Raw genomic sequence first — 16,768 nt, forward strand, 5'->3', positions numbered from 1 at the left:
CTGCACCAGTACTAATAAGTCTGCTCCATACTGTACAATTACCACCATTATACAAACAATATATATATATTAAAATAAATGTCATATTAACATGTATATACATGTTTGGGTACACACACACACAAACTTGGGGTAAGTTAGCTCACAGGATCGCCATCTCAAGCATACCTCCCAACGTTTGAATTCGGAAGAGGGACATTTTAAGCCACGCCCCCTAACCACGCCCAATATCCCGCATCAACACATCAAATCACGGCCAGATCCTTCTGCAAATAACAAGCACACACTCTCACTGCGGATCTCTAGACTGTCTGGCTATCACAGATATTATGGATCCGGTTAGGTTGTCTCTATGTTACTTTTCCTATCTTGGGTATAACATTTGCTCATTACGGCAGCAGCAGCAGGACAAACCAAAAGGCTGAGAACAAAAGAAAGTCAAGAGGGAGACACTGTGGTTAATGACTTTTCAATTGATAGGTAGCAGAGTTACATGATGGGGATTTTTTTTTCCCAGTTGTGTAACTCTACCGGTCAATGGAAAAATCATCCACCAGAGCCCCCCTGTAGATTGCTCCACACAGCCTCCCTGTACATAGCGCCAGACACAGCCCCCTGTATATTGCTCCACACAGCCCCCATGTATATAGCGCCAGAAACAGCCCCCATGTAGAATGCTCCAGATACAGCCCCCCCCGTACATAGCGCCACACACAGCCCCCCTGTACATAGTGCCACACACAATTTCAAAAAGTTTTTTTTTATACCGAAATATAAGCCTACTGAAAAGTATGCACACTATATGCACTTAATACTTAGTCAGGGCTCCTTTTGCATGAATTACTGCATCAATGCGGCGTGGCATGGAGGCGATCAGCCTGTGGCACTGCTGCGGTGTTATGCAAGCCCAGGCTGCTTCGATAGCGACCTTCAGCTTTTCTGCATTGTTTGGTCTGGTGTCTCATCTTCCTCTTGACAATACCCCATAGATTCTCTATGATGTTTAGTTCAGGCGAGTTTGCTGGCCAGTCATGCAGTGATACTGTGGTTATTAAACCAGGTATTGGTACTTTTGGCAGTGTGGGCAGGTGCCAAGTCCTGCTGGAAAATGAAATCAGCATCTCCATAAAGCTGGTTAGCAGAGGGAAGCGTGAGATCCTCTAAAATTTCCTGATAGACTCTGGACTTGATATAACACAGTGGACCAACAACAGCAGATGACATGGCTCCCCAAACCATCACTGACTGGAAATCTCACACTGGACTGCAAGCAGGGGCGTAACTAGGAAAGACTGGGCCCCATAGCAAACTCTTGACCGGGGCCCCCCAGGTGCCACACGCAGCCCCCCTTATAAATAGTGCCCCCTGTAGAATGTGCTATATAGCCCCGCCTATAGACTGTGTCACACCCCATTTGTAGATCGAGCCCACACCTCCCCCTTATAGTGCCATACAGCCCCCTGTAGATATCGCCATAAAGCCCCCCACTGTATATAGCGCTATACAGGTCCCACTGTATATATAGTGCCACACAGCCCCCCTTAGTAGAAAGTGCCACACACAGTCCCCCCCTTACTAGAAAGTGCCACACAGTCCCCCCCCCCTTACTAGAAAGTGCCACACAGTCCCCCCCCCCTTACTAGAAAGTGCCACACAGTCCCCCCCCCTTACTAGAAAGTGCCACACAGTCCCTCCCCCTTACTAGAAAGTGCCACACAGTCCCTCCCCCTTACTAGAAAGTGCCACACAGTCCCTCCCCCTTACTAGAAAGTGCCACACAGTCCCCCCCTTAGTAGAAAGTGGCACACACAGCCCCCTGTAGCTAAAGCCACACCCCTCCCCTTGTAAGTAGTGCCACACAGCTCCCCCTTGTGTATAGTGCCACAAGGCAATGGCGCATCCAGGAAAATTGTATCAGCCAGGGAATGTCAATCAGGCATGGAAAGGTGGGTTTGGAGGCAGGACTATGACTCTTCAGGATAGCATCACCGCCCCATGACCCATTAATGAGTAATTAGAATATAGTGTGTGCCGTTTTAAAAGTGGATTTTAAAGATTTTGCTGCATCTGAAAAAAACATACAAGGGAATGTTTGGAAATATTGTCAGGTCATTTATTACCGCACGGTGGCGGTTCAAGGGGTTAAAACTATCTGACAGATTTCCATTAAATATACAATGAATTGAGAACAATTCCATCTGCCCTGCAATTTTGTTATTATAAATATATCCTATATAATTACAGATCCAGAATCAAGCTCCATACATTTATATACAGCACCACAACCAAGCTCAGGACATATATACAGCACCAGAACCAACCTTCGTACATAAATACAGCACTAGAACAAAGCCCATACATATATATACAGCACTAGAACCAACCTCATTACATCTATACATCCCCAGAACTAAGTTCAGTACATATATACAACACCAGAACAAATATAGCTCAATTTAGTGCAACCCCTGCCTTATAGGTTTGTACGGCGCAAAACTACAGCTCCCAGCATGGCCCAAACAATGGTGAGAATATGCTCGGAGATGCGGTTTAAAAAAAAAAAATATATCATACCACCCATCATCTCGCTGCAGATCATACAGTGACTACAGTGCTGATTAGAAGCAGAACATTTACATTATGTGACTCACCGGTGAAGTCTCAGATTCTAGTTCTTTTCTTCTCCCTCCGGTCCAGACCTCTATGATGGATTTCTCCCATATTTCTTCTCACTCTTAAAACATTTCTTAACCTATAAACGAAGTTAAAATTCTCAACACCTCTAAATATAATAAAGCACCATACACTACACCTCTAACTATAATAGCTCCATACACAGTGTCCCTGATTATAATAGTACCATACACTGTCACACACACCGTGCGCCCTGTAGATAGTGCCCCCATAGCCCCCTGTAGATAGTGCCCTACATAGAAGCCCCTGTAGATAGGGTCCCACATACAACCCTCTGTAGATAGTGCCCCACATATGGACTCCAGAGCTGTAAGGCAATAGTGCTAAAGACTGAGCCACCATGCTGCCCTACATATAGCTTCCCCTATAGATCGTGCTCCACGTATAGCCCACCTCTGTAGACAGTGCCCTACATATAGCCATCCTGTAGGTAGTGCCTCACAGGTAACCCACCCCTGTATATAGTGTCCCACATATAGCACACTCCTATAGAAAGTGCCCTAAAAAAAGCTCCCCTATAGATAGTGCTCTACATATAGCCCACCCCTGTAGTCTCACATATAGCGCCCCCTGTATATAGTGCCCCACTTAGACCCCCCTGTATATAGTGCCCCACATATAGACCCCCCCCCTGTATATAGTGCCCCACATATAGACCCCCCCCCTGTATATAGTGCCCCACATATAGACCCCTCTATATATAGTTGCCCACATATAGACCCCCTGTATATAGTGGCCCACATATAGACCCCCTTGTATATAGTGGCCCACATTCCCACATATAGACCCTCCCTGTAGATAGAGCCCCCACTATAGATATTGCCAGTCAGTTTTATTAGAAAAAAATAAAACACTTTACATACTCACATGATCCAGTTCGCGCACCGTCCGATGGCAATGCAGATCTGCTCTCTTCTGAGATCGCGCCGCTAGCGCCGTTCAAAGGAGCTGATTGGCGGGACAAGTCATTTTGCTCCGCCAAACAGTCATTGTAAGGCGTTGAATGGTCGGGCACGGATCATGCCCAGCCATTCATCGCTAAGGCATGTATTTGGCTACGGGCAAGAGAGGGCCTGTGTTGCCCGGCCCATACTTGTTGGAGGTTCGGCGGCGTGTGCCCCATAGTAGCAGCGCTACCGCTTTAGCAGCCATAATGGCTGCTAGTGGCGCCACCTTTCATATGAGGGGCGTGTCGGCTGGCGGCTCAAGCCGTGGGCCCCGTAGCAGCCGCTACGGCTTCTGCCGCAGTAATTATGCCACTGACCGCAAGCAACTTGGATTGAGTGCATCTCCACTCTTCCTCCACACTCTGGGACCTTGATTTCCAAATTAAATGCAAACTTTACCTTCATCCGAAAACAGGACTTGACCACTGAGCAACAGACAAGTCCTTTGTCTCCTTAGCCCTGGTAAGACACTTTTAACGTTGTCATAAGGAATGCGAAAGTTGTAGCCCATGTCCTGGATACGTCTGTGTGTGTGTGGTGGCTCTTGAAGCACTGACTCCAGCCTCAGTACACTCCTTGTGAATTTCCCCCAGATTCTTGAATGGCCTTTTCTTGACAATCCTTTCAAGTCTGAAGTTATCCCTGTTGCTTGTGTACCTTTTTCTACCACACTTTCTTTCCTCTCAACTTTCCATTAATATGCTTGGGTACAGCACTCTGGGAACAGCCAGCTTCTTTATCAACTTCCTTTTGTGGCTTACCCTCCTTGTGGAGAGTGTCAATGACTGTCTTCTGGACAACTGTCAAGTCAGTAGTCTTCCCCATGATTGTGAACCAGACTGTTGGACCATTTAAAGGCTTCGAAAACCTTTGCAGGTGTTAAATTTTGATTAGCTGATTAGAGTGTGACACCATGAGTCTACAATCTAAACTTTTACCCAATATTCTGGTTTTCTGAGACACTAAATTTTGGGTTTTCATTAACGGTTAGCCATAATCTTCAACATTAACCCCTTCCCGACATTTGTCGTATGGATAAGTCATGGAAAGCCAGTGCTTCCCACATTTCCCGTATCCATACGACAAATGGTGGATTCCGGCTCAGAAGCGGAGTCGGTGCCACCATCCCCGGGCGTCGGCTGTATATTACAGCTGACACCCTGGGGTAATGGCGGGGACCGAAGTTTGCTCCAACCCCCGCCATTAACCCCTTAAATGCAGCGGTCAAATGCGATCGCTGCATTTATGGGTTTTGCAGCTCATCGGAACCCCAGCAATGAAATTACCGGGGTGCCGATGGCTGCAAAGGCAACCGGAGGCCTAACACTAGCTTTCCAGTGTGCCTAGAACGGAAGCCTTTCAGGCCCCGCCAAGAGGCTTCTGTAGCTGCCGTAAAAATGGCGCCGGCTCAGGAGCTGAGCCGGCATCATCAGCGGTGGATGTCAGCTGTATGTTACAGCTGACATCCACATGTAATGGCAGGAACTGGAGCTAGCTGCGATTCCTACCATTGAACCCTTAGATTCAACGATCAAAAGTGATCCCTGCATCTTAGAGGTTGGTAGCAGATCGGCAGCCCTGCCATGCAATCGCAGGGCCGCCGACTTCTACCATGGCAACAGGAGGCCTAACAATGGCCTCCCGCTCTGCCATTACTGAAGCGATTAGAAACCGCCCGGAGGCGAAGCCTGATCTGCTTGCTGCCAGTGAATGACTGACAGATCTAATACATTGCACTACATAGTTAGTGCAATGTATTAGAAAAGAAAATCTGCCAGTTGGCCCTTCAAGTCCCCTAGTGGGACTAAAGAAAAAAAAAAGTGAAAAATAAATAAAATTTAAAAAAAATACAATAATAAAATTTGAGTTATAAAATTAAACACAAATCAGCCTTTCCCTTATCAAGTCTTTATTATTGAAAAAAACAAACAAACCATACATATTTGGTATCGCTGCATCCGTAAAGGCCTGCATAATAAAAATATTATGTTAATTATTCCATGCGTTGAACGGCATTAAAAAAAAACAAAAAACTTTAAACACAATGCCAGAATTTGTTTACTCTACTAAAAATGGAATAAAAAGAGATCAAAAAGTCTCCTATAAAAACTATAGCTCATCTCTCAAAAAACAAGCCTTCATACAGCTGCGTCGCTGAAAAAAATAGTTATGGTTCTCACAACATGGCGACAGAAAAAAAAATACATACTTTTTACAAAAGTAAATTCATTGTGCAAAACGTTGTAAAATATAAACAGTGCTATAAATTAGGTATCGCCGGAATCGTACTGGCCCGCAGAATAAAGTTAACATGTAATTTATAACAAATGGTGAACGTTGTATAAAATAGCCCCTAAATAACTATGCCAGAATTGCTGTTTTTTGGTCACCTTGCCTCTCCCAAAAAAAAATAGGATAAAAAGTGATGAAAAAGTCACATGTACCCCAAAATGGTACCAGTAATAACTACAGCTGGTCCCGCAAAAAAACAGCCCTCATGCCTTTAAGTCTATGAAAAAATAAAATGAGTTAAGGCTCCAATGAGTCCTGAAATAAAAAAATCTGCATTTGTTCAGGCCCAAGGGGAACCTTTCTTCTGTTTCAAGAGGCGATTTATCAAGGGTAAGGCCCAAGCATATCTGCTGGAAGCGAGGTTGCCCATATTATACCAGGACAACACTTTCCTAGCAAAATTCCCCAAACTGCAAATGTGCAGAGTGTGGACCAAAATGGGGATAATTAAGGACGCCATTTATCAGTGCGACACTGGCCTGTGCATAAAGGATTGCTTCACAGCGTAGTTTTATTTTTTTTACCCATTATACCAACTGACAATGCCCCTGATGTACTCTGCCTAGCTTACATATGCCCCCACATTATGAACTGAAATACCAGTAAAACTCCAAACAAAACTACTACCAAGCAAAATCAACGCTCCAAACGCCAACTGTGCTCCCTCCCTTCTGAGCACTACAGTGTGCCCAAACAGCGGTTTACTTCCACATATATGGCATCGCCATACCCGAGAGAACCCGTTTAACAATTTTTGGGGTGTGTGTGTGTGTGTCTCCAGTGGCACAAGTTGGGCACGACCTATTTGCCACTGAAATGGCATATCTGGGGAAAAATTTAAATTTTTACTATGCACCATAATTTAAGGAAAATTCTCACTACACCCCTAATAAATGCCTTGAGAGGTGTAGTTTCCAAAACGGGGTCACTTCAGGGGTTTCTTTTATTATTTCACATCAGAGCCTCTGCAATTGTGAACCAATACTTTGTATATCGCCAAATTAGGCCTCAACTTCGCATGGTATTCTTTCAATCCTGAGCCTAGTCGAATGTCCCAGCAAACGATTAGGGCCACATGTAGGGTGATTCTAAAGCCGGGAAACACAGCATAGAGCTGTCTTGTTATGGTGGCACAAACTTGGCACCACATATTGGCATATCTATGGAAAAAATCCAATTTTCACTCTGCATCATCGAGAGCACACTAATTTCTGCGGGTTGAACATACTAACTACACTCCAGGGTGAATACCTTGAGGGGTGTAGTTTCCCAAATGGGATCACTTTTGCAGGGATTTCCACTGTTTTGGCACCGCAAGAGCCCATCAAACCTGACAAGTTGCCTAAAATATATTCTAATATATAAGAGGCGCCAAAATCCTCTAGGTGCTCCTTTGCTTCTGTGGCCTGTGCTTTAGTCAAGTAGCGCACTAGGGCCACACGTGGGATATTTCCTAAAACTGCAAAACCTTGGCAATAAATATTGAGTTGCGTTTCTTTGGTAAAACTTTGTGTGTTATAAAAAAATAAAAAAAGATAAAAAATCAATACCTTAAAAAAATAAATAAAAAAATTGTTACATTTTACCTCTACTCTGTTTTGAAAACTTTAAGGGGTGAAGCTTTTAAAATGGGGTGACTTATTGGGGGTTTCTAATATATAAGGCCCTCAAAGCCACTTCACAACTGAAATGGTCCCTGTAGCAGAAATGTCTCACATTTTCAAAAAAATGGCAAAAGGCTATTTTTAAAGTTCTGAGCCTTGTAACATCCTAGAAAAAAAATTAAAGGATGTTCGAAAAACGATGGCAATCTAAAGTAGACATATGGGGAATGTTAATTAGCAACAATTTTGTGTTTTTATAACTGCCTGTCTTACAAGCAGATACATTTAAAGTTAGAAAAATGCAAATGTTTGCAATTTTTCGCTAAATTTTGGTGTTTTTCACAATTAAATACTGAATATATCGAGCAAATTTTGCCAGTAACAAACTCCAATGTGTCACGAGAAAATCTCAGAATCGCCTGGATAGGTAACAGCATTCCGAAGTTATTACCACAAAGTGAAATATGTCAGATTTGAAAAATGAGGCTTGGTCATGAAGGTCAAACGCGGCCAAAGCGGGAAGGGGTTTCACGAAAAAAAATGCTGGAAATAGACCACTCTGTGTGTAATGAATCTAGATCAAGGGTCTCAAACTTGGCTGGGTAAGTGGGCCACATATAGAAAAAAAAATGGGAAGTTGACGGGCCGCATCAAATTTGCTACAATAGAAAATTATTGTTAATCAATTAGTTATTTGAACTACTATAACACTATAATAATACTACAATACTATAATAATACCACTAGGTTTAAAATTTGAGATATTCCTCCACGTGCTTATTCCAACAATCCAGTTTTCCAATTTAAGTGTCGCCAAATGCAGTCCGGCAGCTCAGTTGGCAGTGTTTGGCAGACACACGTCAAGATTGGGCAGCCCCTATTTAGATAGTGCCACAGTGCCCTCTGCGGATGCTGCCAGTGCACTCCGCAGAAAATGCCACAGTACACTCCACAGAAAATGCCACAGTGCACCCCAAGTAGATCGCTCCATTGGGGCCGGAACTCTGGGGAAGCCATGAACATCAGTGTCCCTATATGGACAGTGATGTCAGGGGCTTGCCCAGAGCTGGAGTCCTGGAGCAGAGCCGCTTCTAGCACACTGCCTGGGATTCCAACTCTGCTCCTGACATCACTGTCCATATATGGACATGGATGTCAGGGGCAACCCCAGAGCTGGAGTCCCGGGCAGAGCGCTAGTAGGCTCTTCCTGGGACTCCAGCTGTGCTCCTGACATCACGGACTCCTGCTCTGGGAAGCCCCTGACATCACTGTCAACTATGGACAGCGATGTCAGAGGCTTCCCCAGAGTCCCAGAGCAGAGCCTATACTAACGCTCTGCCAGCTCTGGGGAAACCCCAGACAGACATTGCTATCCATATGTGGACAGCGATGTCAGAAGATTCCACAGAGTCCCGGAGCAGAGCCCATACTAGCGCTCTGCCCGGGACTTCGCTCGGGGGAAGACCCTGACACACTGTCCATATATGGACAGCGATGTCTGGGAATTCCAGACTCCCGGAGCAGAGCCTGTACTAGCAGCTCTGTGTCCCACGGGCCGCAGATGACAGCCTCAGGGGCCGCATATGCTTGAGACCCCTGATCTAGATAATATATGAGTTTCATTTTTTTAACTATACTACTGATATAAATTAACCTTTTGATGATATTCTAATTCATTGAGAAGGACTAGTATATATTATACATACACACATCCACGTATGTATGTATGTATGTATGTATACACACACACACACATATATATACACATACACCTGTGTGTGTATAGATAAATACACACGCACGTGTGTGTATACATATATGTTACAAATACATATACACACACACACACACACACACACACACGTGTGTGTGTGTATATATAGTGACAACTTGGGGGACAACTTCGCTCACAGGATTGCCATCTCCAGGGTGAGATGGAAGCCCGCCCTTCTCCTTTACACTCCAATATATACACACACACACAATATAAATTTGTTACAAAAAATAGAATATTCTATAAATATATAATGAAATATATATAAATATTATGCACAACCATACAGTACTTATGAAAATATAAATAAATAAAATACATTTGTATAGCACACATTCATATAAACATGTACACTTACCGTTTGGGAATGACTTGAGGCATAATACGCCCCTTTAATTAATTTAGGATCCACAAGCTGAATACTGCGGAGGGCTGAATGTGATGTTGGGAGGGGCACTGAGGCTCTAGGACTCAAGACACTAAGGCCTAATTCACACGAGCGTGTTTGGTCCGAGTCGGGCTCCTAGCATCATAGTTATCTATGATGCTAGGTGTCACTGCCTCTCAGCGGAACTACTGTTCCGTACTGTAATCATGTTTTCAGTACGGGACAGTTGTCCGGCAGCGAGGCAGTGACACCTAGCGTCATAGATAACCATGATGCTGGGAGCATCATTAAGGGGTGTAGTTTCCCAAATGGGGTCAGTTTTGGGGTGTTTCCACTGTTTTGATACCTCAGGAGCTTTGCAAATGCAACATGACACCCAAAAACTATTCCAGCTAAATTTGAGCTCCAAAATCCATGGGTCCAAACAGCAGTTTATTACCACATATGGCGTATTGCTGTAAATCAGGACAAATTGAGGTGCTTTCTCATTTATTCATTGTAAAAATGAAACATTTCTATGTTCACAGTTCACATTTTTACAGTCTAATTCCACAAAATTCAGCAAAAAATCTGTGGGGTCAAAATGCTAACTATACCCCTAGAAAAATTCCTTGAAGGGTGTAGTCTCCAAAATGGAGTCACTTTTGGGGGGTTTCCACTGTTTTGGTCCCTCCAGGGTGCTGCAAACGCAACATGGCACTGAAAACTATTCCAGCAAAATTTGCGCTCCAAAATCCAATTGGTGCCCATTCCCTTCTGAGCTCTGCTGTGGGTCCAAAGAGCAGTTTAGTACCACATATGGGGTATTACCGTCATCGGGAGAAATAGCCTTACAATTTTTGGGGTGCTTTTTATTCTTTATTCCTTGCAAATATTTTTTTTTTATATTTTTTCAGAAAAAAAGTAGATTTTCACTTTCACAGACAAACTCCAATAAATATAGCAAAAGTCCTGTGGGGTCAAGATGCTAACTATACCCCTAGATAAATTCCTTGAGGTGTGTAGTTTCCAAAACCATGTCACTTTTGCGGGATTTCCACTGTTTTGGCCCCACAAGACCTCTTCAAACCGGACATGGTGCCTAAAATATATTCTAAAAAAAAAAAGAGGCCCCAAAATCCACTAGGTGCTCCTTCGCTTCTGCGACCATGTGATTCAGTCCATTACCACACTAGAGCCACATGTGGGATATTTCTAAAAACTGCAGAATCTGGGCAATAAATATGGAGTTGTGTTTCTCTGGTAAATCTTTCTGTGCTACAGAAGAAAATGTATTAAATGAATTTCAGCAAAAAATAATAAAAAAAAAATGGTACATTTCCCCTCTACTATGCTTTAATTCCTGAGAAACGCCTAAAAGGGTTAATAAACTTTCTGAATGCCGTTTTGACTACTTTGAGGGGTGCAGTTTTTAATATGGGGTGATTCATGGGGTCTATCTAGTACATAAGGCCCTCAAAGCCACTTCAGAACTGAACTGGTCCTTGAAAAATAGCCTTTTGAAATTTTCTTGAAAATGTGAGAAATTGGTGCTAAAGTTCTAAGCCTTGTAACGTCCTAGAAAAATAAAATAAATGTTCAAAAAACAATGCAAATATAAAGTTGACATATGGAATATGTGAAATTGTAACTATTTTGTCTGGTATTACTATCTGTTTTACAATCAGATACATTTAAAATTAGAAAAATCATAATTTTCTTTACATTTTGGTGTTTTTCACAAATAAGCAATTAATTTGACCAAATTTTTCCACTAGCATAAAGTACAATATGTCACCAGAAAACAATCTCAGAATCGCTTGGATAGGCAAAAGCATTCCAGAGTTATTACCACATAAATTGACACGTCAGATTTGAAAAAAAAAATGGGGCTGGTCCTGAAGGCTAAAATGAGCTCAGTCCTGAAAAAGTTAACATTGGCCCTGCAATACGGACTAGAAGAAATAATTCACTATATGTCTTACCTTTGTTCTATTGTCTCTAGGAAATCCTTAGCGTTTTCAGGTTCAACGACACAATATCTCTGGAACATGGAAAAGCTCTGGATAAGACCAATTAAGTTTGCTAGGGGCATTGTGGTCTTTGAAAATAGGTCATCCCTCCTGCAATAGATAAAGTGCTCTAGTAACATTTTACAGTCAAGTGTTACAAACAATTAATGAAAACAATTAATGAAATTTCCAATCAAACATCGAAATTCCTCTGTTTATTATACTGCAGAGCCACATATTTTCCATAGTGAATCTAGTAGACACCACTTAAAGAGGCTCTGTCACCAGATTTTGCAACCCCTATCTGCTATTGCAGCAGATAGGTGCTGCAATGTAGATTACAGTAACATTTTTATTTTTTAAAAACGAGCATTTTTGGCCAAGTTATGACCATTTTTGTATTTATGCAAATGAGGCTTGCAAAAGTACAACTGGGCATGTATTATGTGCGTACATCGGGGCGTTTTCACTTCTTTTACTAGCTGGGCGTTAGGAATGGGAGTGTATGATGCTGACGAATCAGCATCATCCACTTCTGTTCGTTAACACCCAGCTTCTGGCAGTGCAGACACACAGAGTGTTCTCGAGAGATCACGCTGTGACGTCACTCACTTCCTGCCCCAGGTCCTGCATCGTGTCGGCCACATCGGCACCAGAGGCTACAGTTGATTCTGCAGCAGCATCAGCGTTTGCAGGTAAGTAGCTACATCGACTTACCTGCAAACGCTGATGCTGCTGCAGAATCAACTGTAGCCTCTTGTGCCGATGTATTCTCGCTCGTCCGACACGATGCAGGACCTGGGGCAGGAAGTGAGTGACGAAACAGCGTGATCTCTCGAGAACACGCTGTGTCTGCACTGCCAGAAGCTGGGCGTTCTGAAGAGAAGTGGATGATACTTCTCGTCAGAACGCCCAGCTAGTAAAAGAAGTGAACACGCCCCGATGTAACACACATAATACACGCCCAGTTGGACTTTTGCAAGCCTCATTTGCATAAATACAAAAATGGTCATAAATCGGCCAAAAATGCTAGTTTTTTAAAAATAAAAACGTTACTCTTATCTACATTGCAGCGCCGATCTGCTGCAATAGCAGCAGATAGGGGTTGCAAAATCTGGTGACAGAGCCTCTTTAAACAAGATATTGAATTTTATCCTCTAGTGGATTTCATGCCACTGATTTTACACAGGAGTTGTGGCCATGAGAGAACATTGGAAATGGGATGCCTTTATGTCTGTTTTGTAGACAAAAAAAAGAAAAAAAACAGAATCCAAAAAGGAATTTTTTAGGCCTGATTCAGGTGTGTATTTTGTGCAGAGTTTGTGTGTGTGTGTGTATTGCAATGTACTGCAAACATTAAAGGCTGGGTTAACAGTTTTTTTCAGGAGGAAAATCTGCCTCAAAATTCCGTTTGGAATTTTGAGGCAGATTTTCCTTTGCCTGCACGCACATTTTCACTGTGTTTTTCATGTGCGGCCATTGAGCGTCGCGGTAAAAAAAAGCCACCACATACGCTTTCTCTGCCTCCCATTGAAGTCAATGGGAGGTCAGAGGCGTAAACGCCCGCAGATAGGGCATGTCCCTTCTTTTTCCGATCGTGGGGGAAGAAAAAAAAAAAAAAAAAGAACACCTCCGCCTCCCATTGAAAAAAATGGGAGGCATTTTCGGCCGTTTTTTGGTGGTGTTTCCACGTCAAAAAAAACTGAACTGGCCCTAAATCTACAGCATTCTTTATCATTTGTAGCCTTTTCCCAGAAAAATCATCAAATGCCACAAATAAATATGGATGTAAATGCATTGATTTACAGCGAGTTCAGATGATTCTGCTACATGTAGATTTCGTTGCATTAGTGGATTGCAATGAATATGTAACCGAATAGGCATGGTGTGGATTTTAAAATCCACAGCAGGCCCTAAAATCTGCAGCAGAAAAATCATCTATGTGTGAATGTGGTTTTGTAACACCTCTATTCCTTAGGATTTTACATGCATGTACATTTTCTAGGGATTTTCTGTGCGAAATCTGTACAACAAATCTGCCTCATCTTAAAATGCTCTGATAGAGCAGATACCTCTTTGGGTTTTATCAGCAACGTGTGAACCTGAATTTAGGAATATTTCAGAACAAATTGGTCAGTAATTAATAACGTTATTTTTTTAATAACACACGACTAAAGACTGATTTAACTTGTACCACTTACACTCTTATGCTTCTGAAAAATATAAGAATTTAGACACCTTATTTTGTCTGTATAGGGAATTGCCTCAAAAATTTCCTTGTATCCTGTTCGGACATGACGCACTTTCTCATGTTGATATTTCTTCAGAATTTCTTCAATCTGAAAAAGATATAGAACAGACAGCTAACCAAGAGGATCTGAGAAAACCTTCACAAGCATCGTGTGCAACACCATTGCAGGGGTGTGAATTAATACTCGCAGGTAGCTGTATGACATTTATTTATGTCTGGAGAGTAGAGACAGAATTTTGTTACATTTCTTAAACAAATACACGATGCTCACCAAAGTGTATCCCAGATACTTTCTAAGGCCGTAACCATAATCACGGTCCGTGATTACTGCTACTTGCAGTTACCCGCATTTGCGGGCCGTGCTCCCATTATAAAGTATAGGAGCGCGGTACGTAAATTTTTAAAAAAATAAGACGTCCTATTATTTGCGGATCCTTTATATGGCACAGACACCTTCTTTAAAAATATGGGAAGGTATCCATGGGCCATAGAAATGAATGGATCCGTAATTTTGATCCGCAGTTACGGTCGTGTGCATGGGGCCTAAGAGAAAAGAACATTACAGTTTTGCCGGAGGTTACATAGTTGGTACGCTTAAAAAATAAATTTAAAAAAAAGCGATTTCAGAAGAAACTGAACCAATTAAAATTTTGCTCAAGCTTTTGAAATGCCCATGCCAAGAACATTGCATTCTTTGAGCATTAAGGGCTCATGCGCACAAAAAAAGCTGTATGCGTGGATATGGGCATAACTACCAACAGGCATAGAACCTGCTATGGGGCCCAAAAACCAAGGCGGTCCATCTCCAATCAGTGAAAAGGTGCAGTTAGTGACGACTATGGATGCTGAAAGGGGTGTGCGTGGAAAAATAAATCGGGTCCCACTCTTTTTTTGATAAGGAGCGACATAGTTACACTACTAAATGCATTTTCCCACTGCTGCATAACTTTTTGCATTATTTCCTGTGCTTTGAGTTCAGTATATGCATTATATATGTATTATGACATCAGTATGTGTTTTTATTGGTGCATCGCGAGTCAGACGCATGGCAACATTTTAATATGTGTTATTCCTGTGCTATGATATCGTCTGCATTATCCCTGTACTAGAAGATCACTTTGCACGATAATTGTGCCATGACATCACTTCATGCATTATCTATTTACTGTTACAGTTTGCATAATACCTGTGCTGTACCTTCAATGAATAGATTATACTTCTACTGCAACATCACTTAAAAGCATTAAGCCGAAGCCGCGACATCACTGTGTACACCATCCCACTGCTGAGCCATTACATTGTGCAGGATTTCTGTGCTGTAACTTTAATGCATTATTGATCCCTTAAGGATACATTCACATGACAGGGAAAAATGTCCATTTGACGGCAGTTTTTTTTTTATTAATTTTTTTTTTAACGACGGTCACACGGCCTTTTTCAGAACAATGTAGTTCTATGGCTTTAATCACAGAGCCGTATTTTCCATGGCCCGTGAATAATGGGCGTAATAGAAAAAAAAACTATAAAAAAAAACCGGACATGTCCTATTAATAGCCATTCTTCAGGAATCGATCATTGTGATTGTCACAAGAGGACACCCCTGGCACAGCACTAAGCCGAGGAAGCCCTTGACGTCACTGTCCATATCTGAACAGTTACATAGTTACATAGTTAGTACGGCTGAAAAAAATACACATGTCCATCAAGTTCAACCAAGGGACGGGAAAAGGGAAGGAAAAATTTCTACATATAGGAGCTAATAATTTTTTGTTCTAGGAAATTATCTAACCTTTTTTAAAGCCATCTACTGTCCCTGCTGTGACCAGCTCCTGCGGTAGGCTATTCCATAGATTCACAGTTCTCACAGTAAAGAAGGCTTGTCGCCTCTGCAGCTTGAACCTTTTTTTCTCCAGACGGAGGGAGTGCCCCCTCAAAAAACAGATTAGGTTAGTTTGACAACTTCTGTCCTTAGCATTATAAGTGACAGCCAGCACTGTTTTACTATTTATGGTCACATAATCCTGTATATAGTCCCTCAATAGCCCCTCAAACATTTTCCCCACGATGGATGTTAAGCTTACTGGTCTATAATTACCCGGGGAAGACCTAGAGCCCTTTTTGAAAATAGGCACCACATTTGCGCTGCGCCAGTCCCTTGGCACTATACCAGTCACTAGAGATTCTCTGAATATTATGAAAAGGGGGACAGAAATAACTGAACTAAGCTCTTTAAGAATTCTAGGGTGTAACCCATCTGGTCCCGGGGCCTTGTGCACATTTATTTTATTTAATTTAGCTTGGACCATATCTACATTCATCCAATTCAGTATATCAACTGATATATTAACAGCACTGGCACCGGCTACATCAGCAGCTCCTTCTTCTGTTGTATATACAGAGCTAAAGAACCCATTTAGTAACTCTGCCTTCTCTTGATCCCCTGTGATCAACTCCCCATTACCACTATCTAGGGGTCCTACATGTTCAGACCTTGGCTTTTTAGCATTTATATACTTGAAGAATTTTTTGGGATTTGTTTTACTATCCTTGGCCACCTGCCTTTCATTTTGTATTTTTGCTAATTTTATTACCTTTTTACAGATTTTATTAAGCTCTTTATATTTTACAAAGGCTACAGCTGTACCCTCAGATTTGTATTTTTTAAATGCCCTTTTTTTGTCGTGTATTGCCCCTTTCACAGAAGGTGTAAGCCATGTGGGGTTTAATTTGAGTCGTTTATACTTGTTACCTATAGGAATAAATTTTGCACTATAATAACTCAAAGTAGATTTGAAAATCTCCAATTTATCATTTGTGCCATTATTTG

The 16,768-nt window shown here is 42.2% G+C and overlaps 1 protein-coding gene across 2 annotated transcripts in view; it reads right to left on the reverse strand.

Moving 5' to 3' along the window:
• Positions 1–16,768, reverse strand: part of LOC142655604 (putative methyltransferase DDB_G0268948) — a 104,954-nt gene that overhangs the window by 39,645 nt on the left and 48,541 nt on the right. For both annotated transcript variants that reach the window (XM_075829970.1, XM_075829971.1), the window contains 2 exons: positions 13,929–14,029; positions 11,664–11,801 (listed from right to left, as the gene is read on the reverse strand). In XM_075829970.1, the coding sequence (XP_075686085.1) occupies positions 11,664–11,801; positions 13,929–14,029 (239 nt within the window). The remainder of the gene's footprint in view (positions 1–11,663; positions 11,802–13,928; positions 14,030–16,768) is intronic.

The sequence above is a fragment of the Rhinoderma darwinii genome, chromosome 6, assembly GCF_050947455.1.
Source record: "Rhinoderma darwinii isolate aRhiDar2 chromosome 6, aRhiDar2.hap1, whole genome shotgun sequence".
Lineage (NCBI taxonomy): Eukaryota > Metazoa > Chordata > Amphibia > Anura > Rhinodermatidae > Rhinoderma > Rhinoderma darwinii.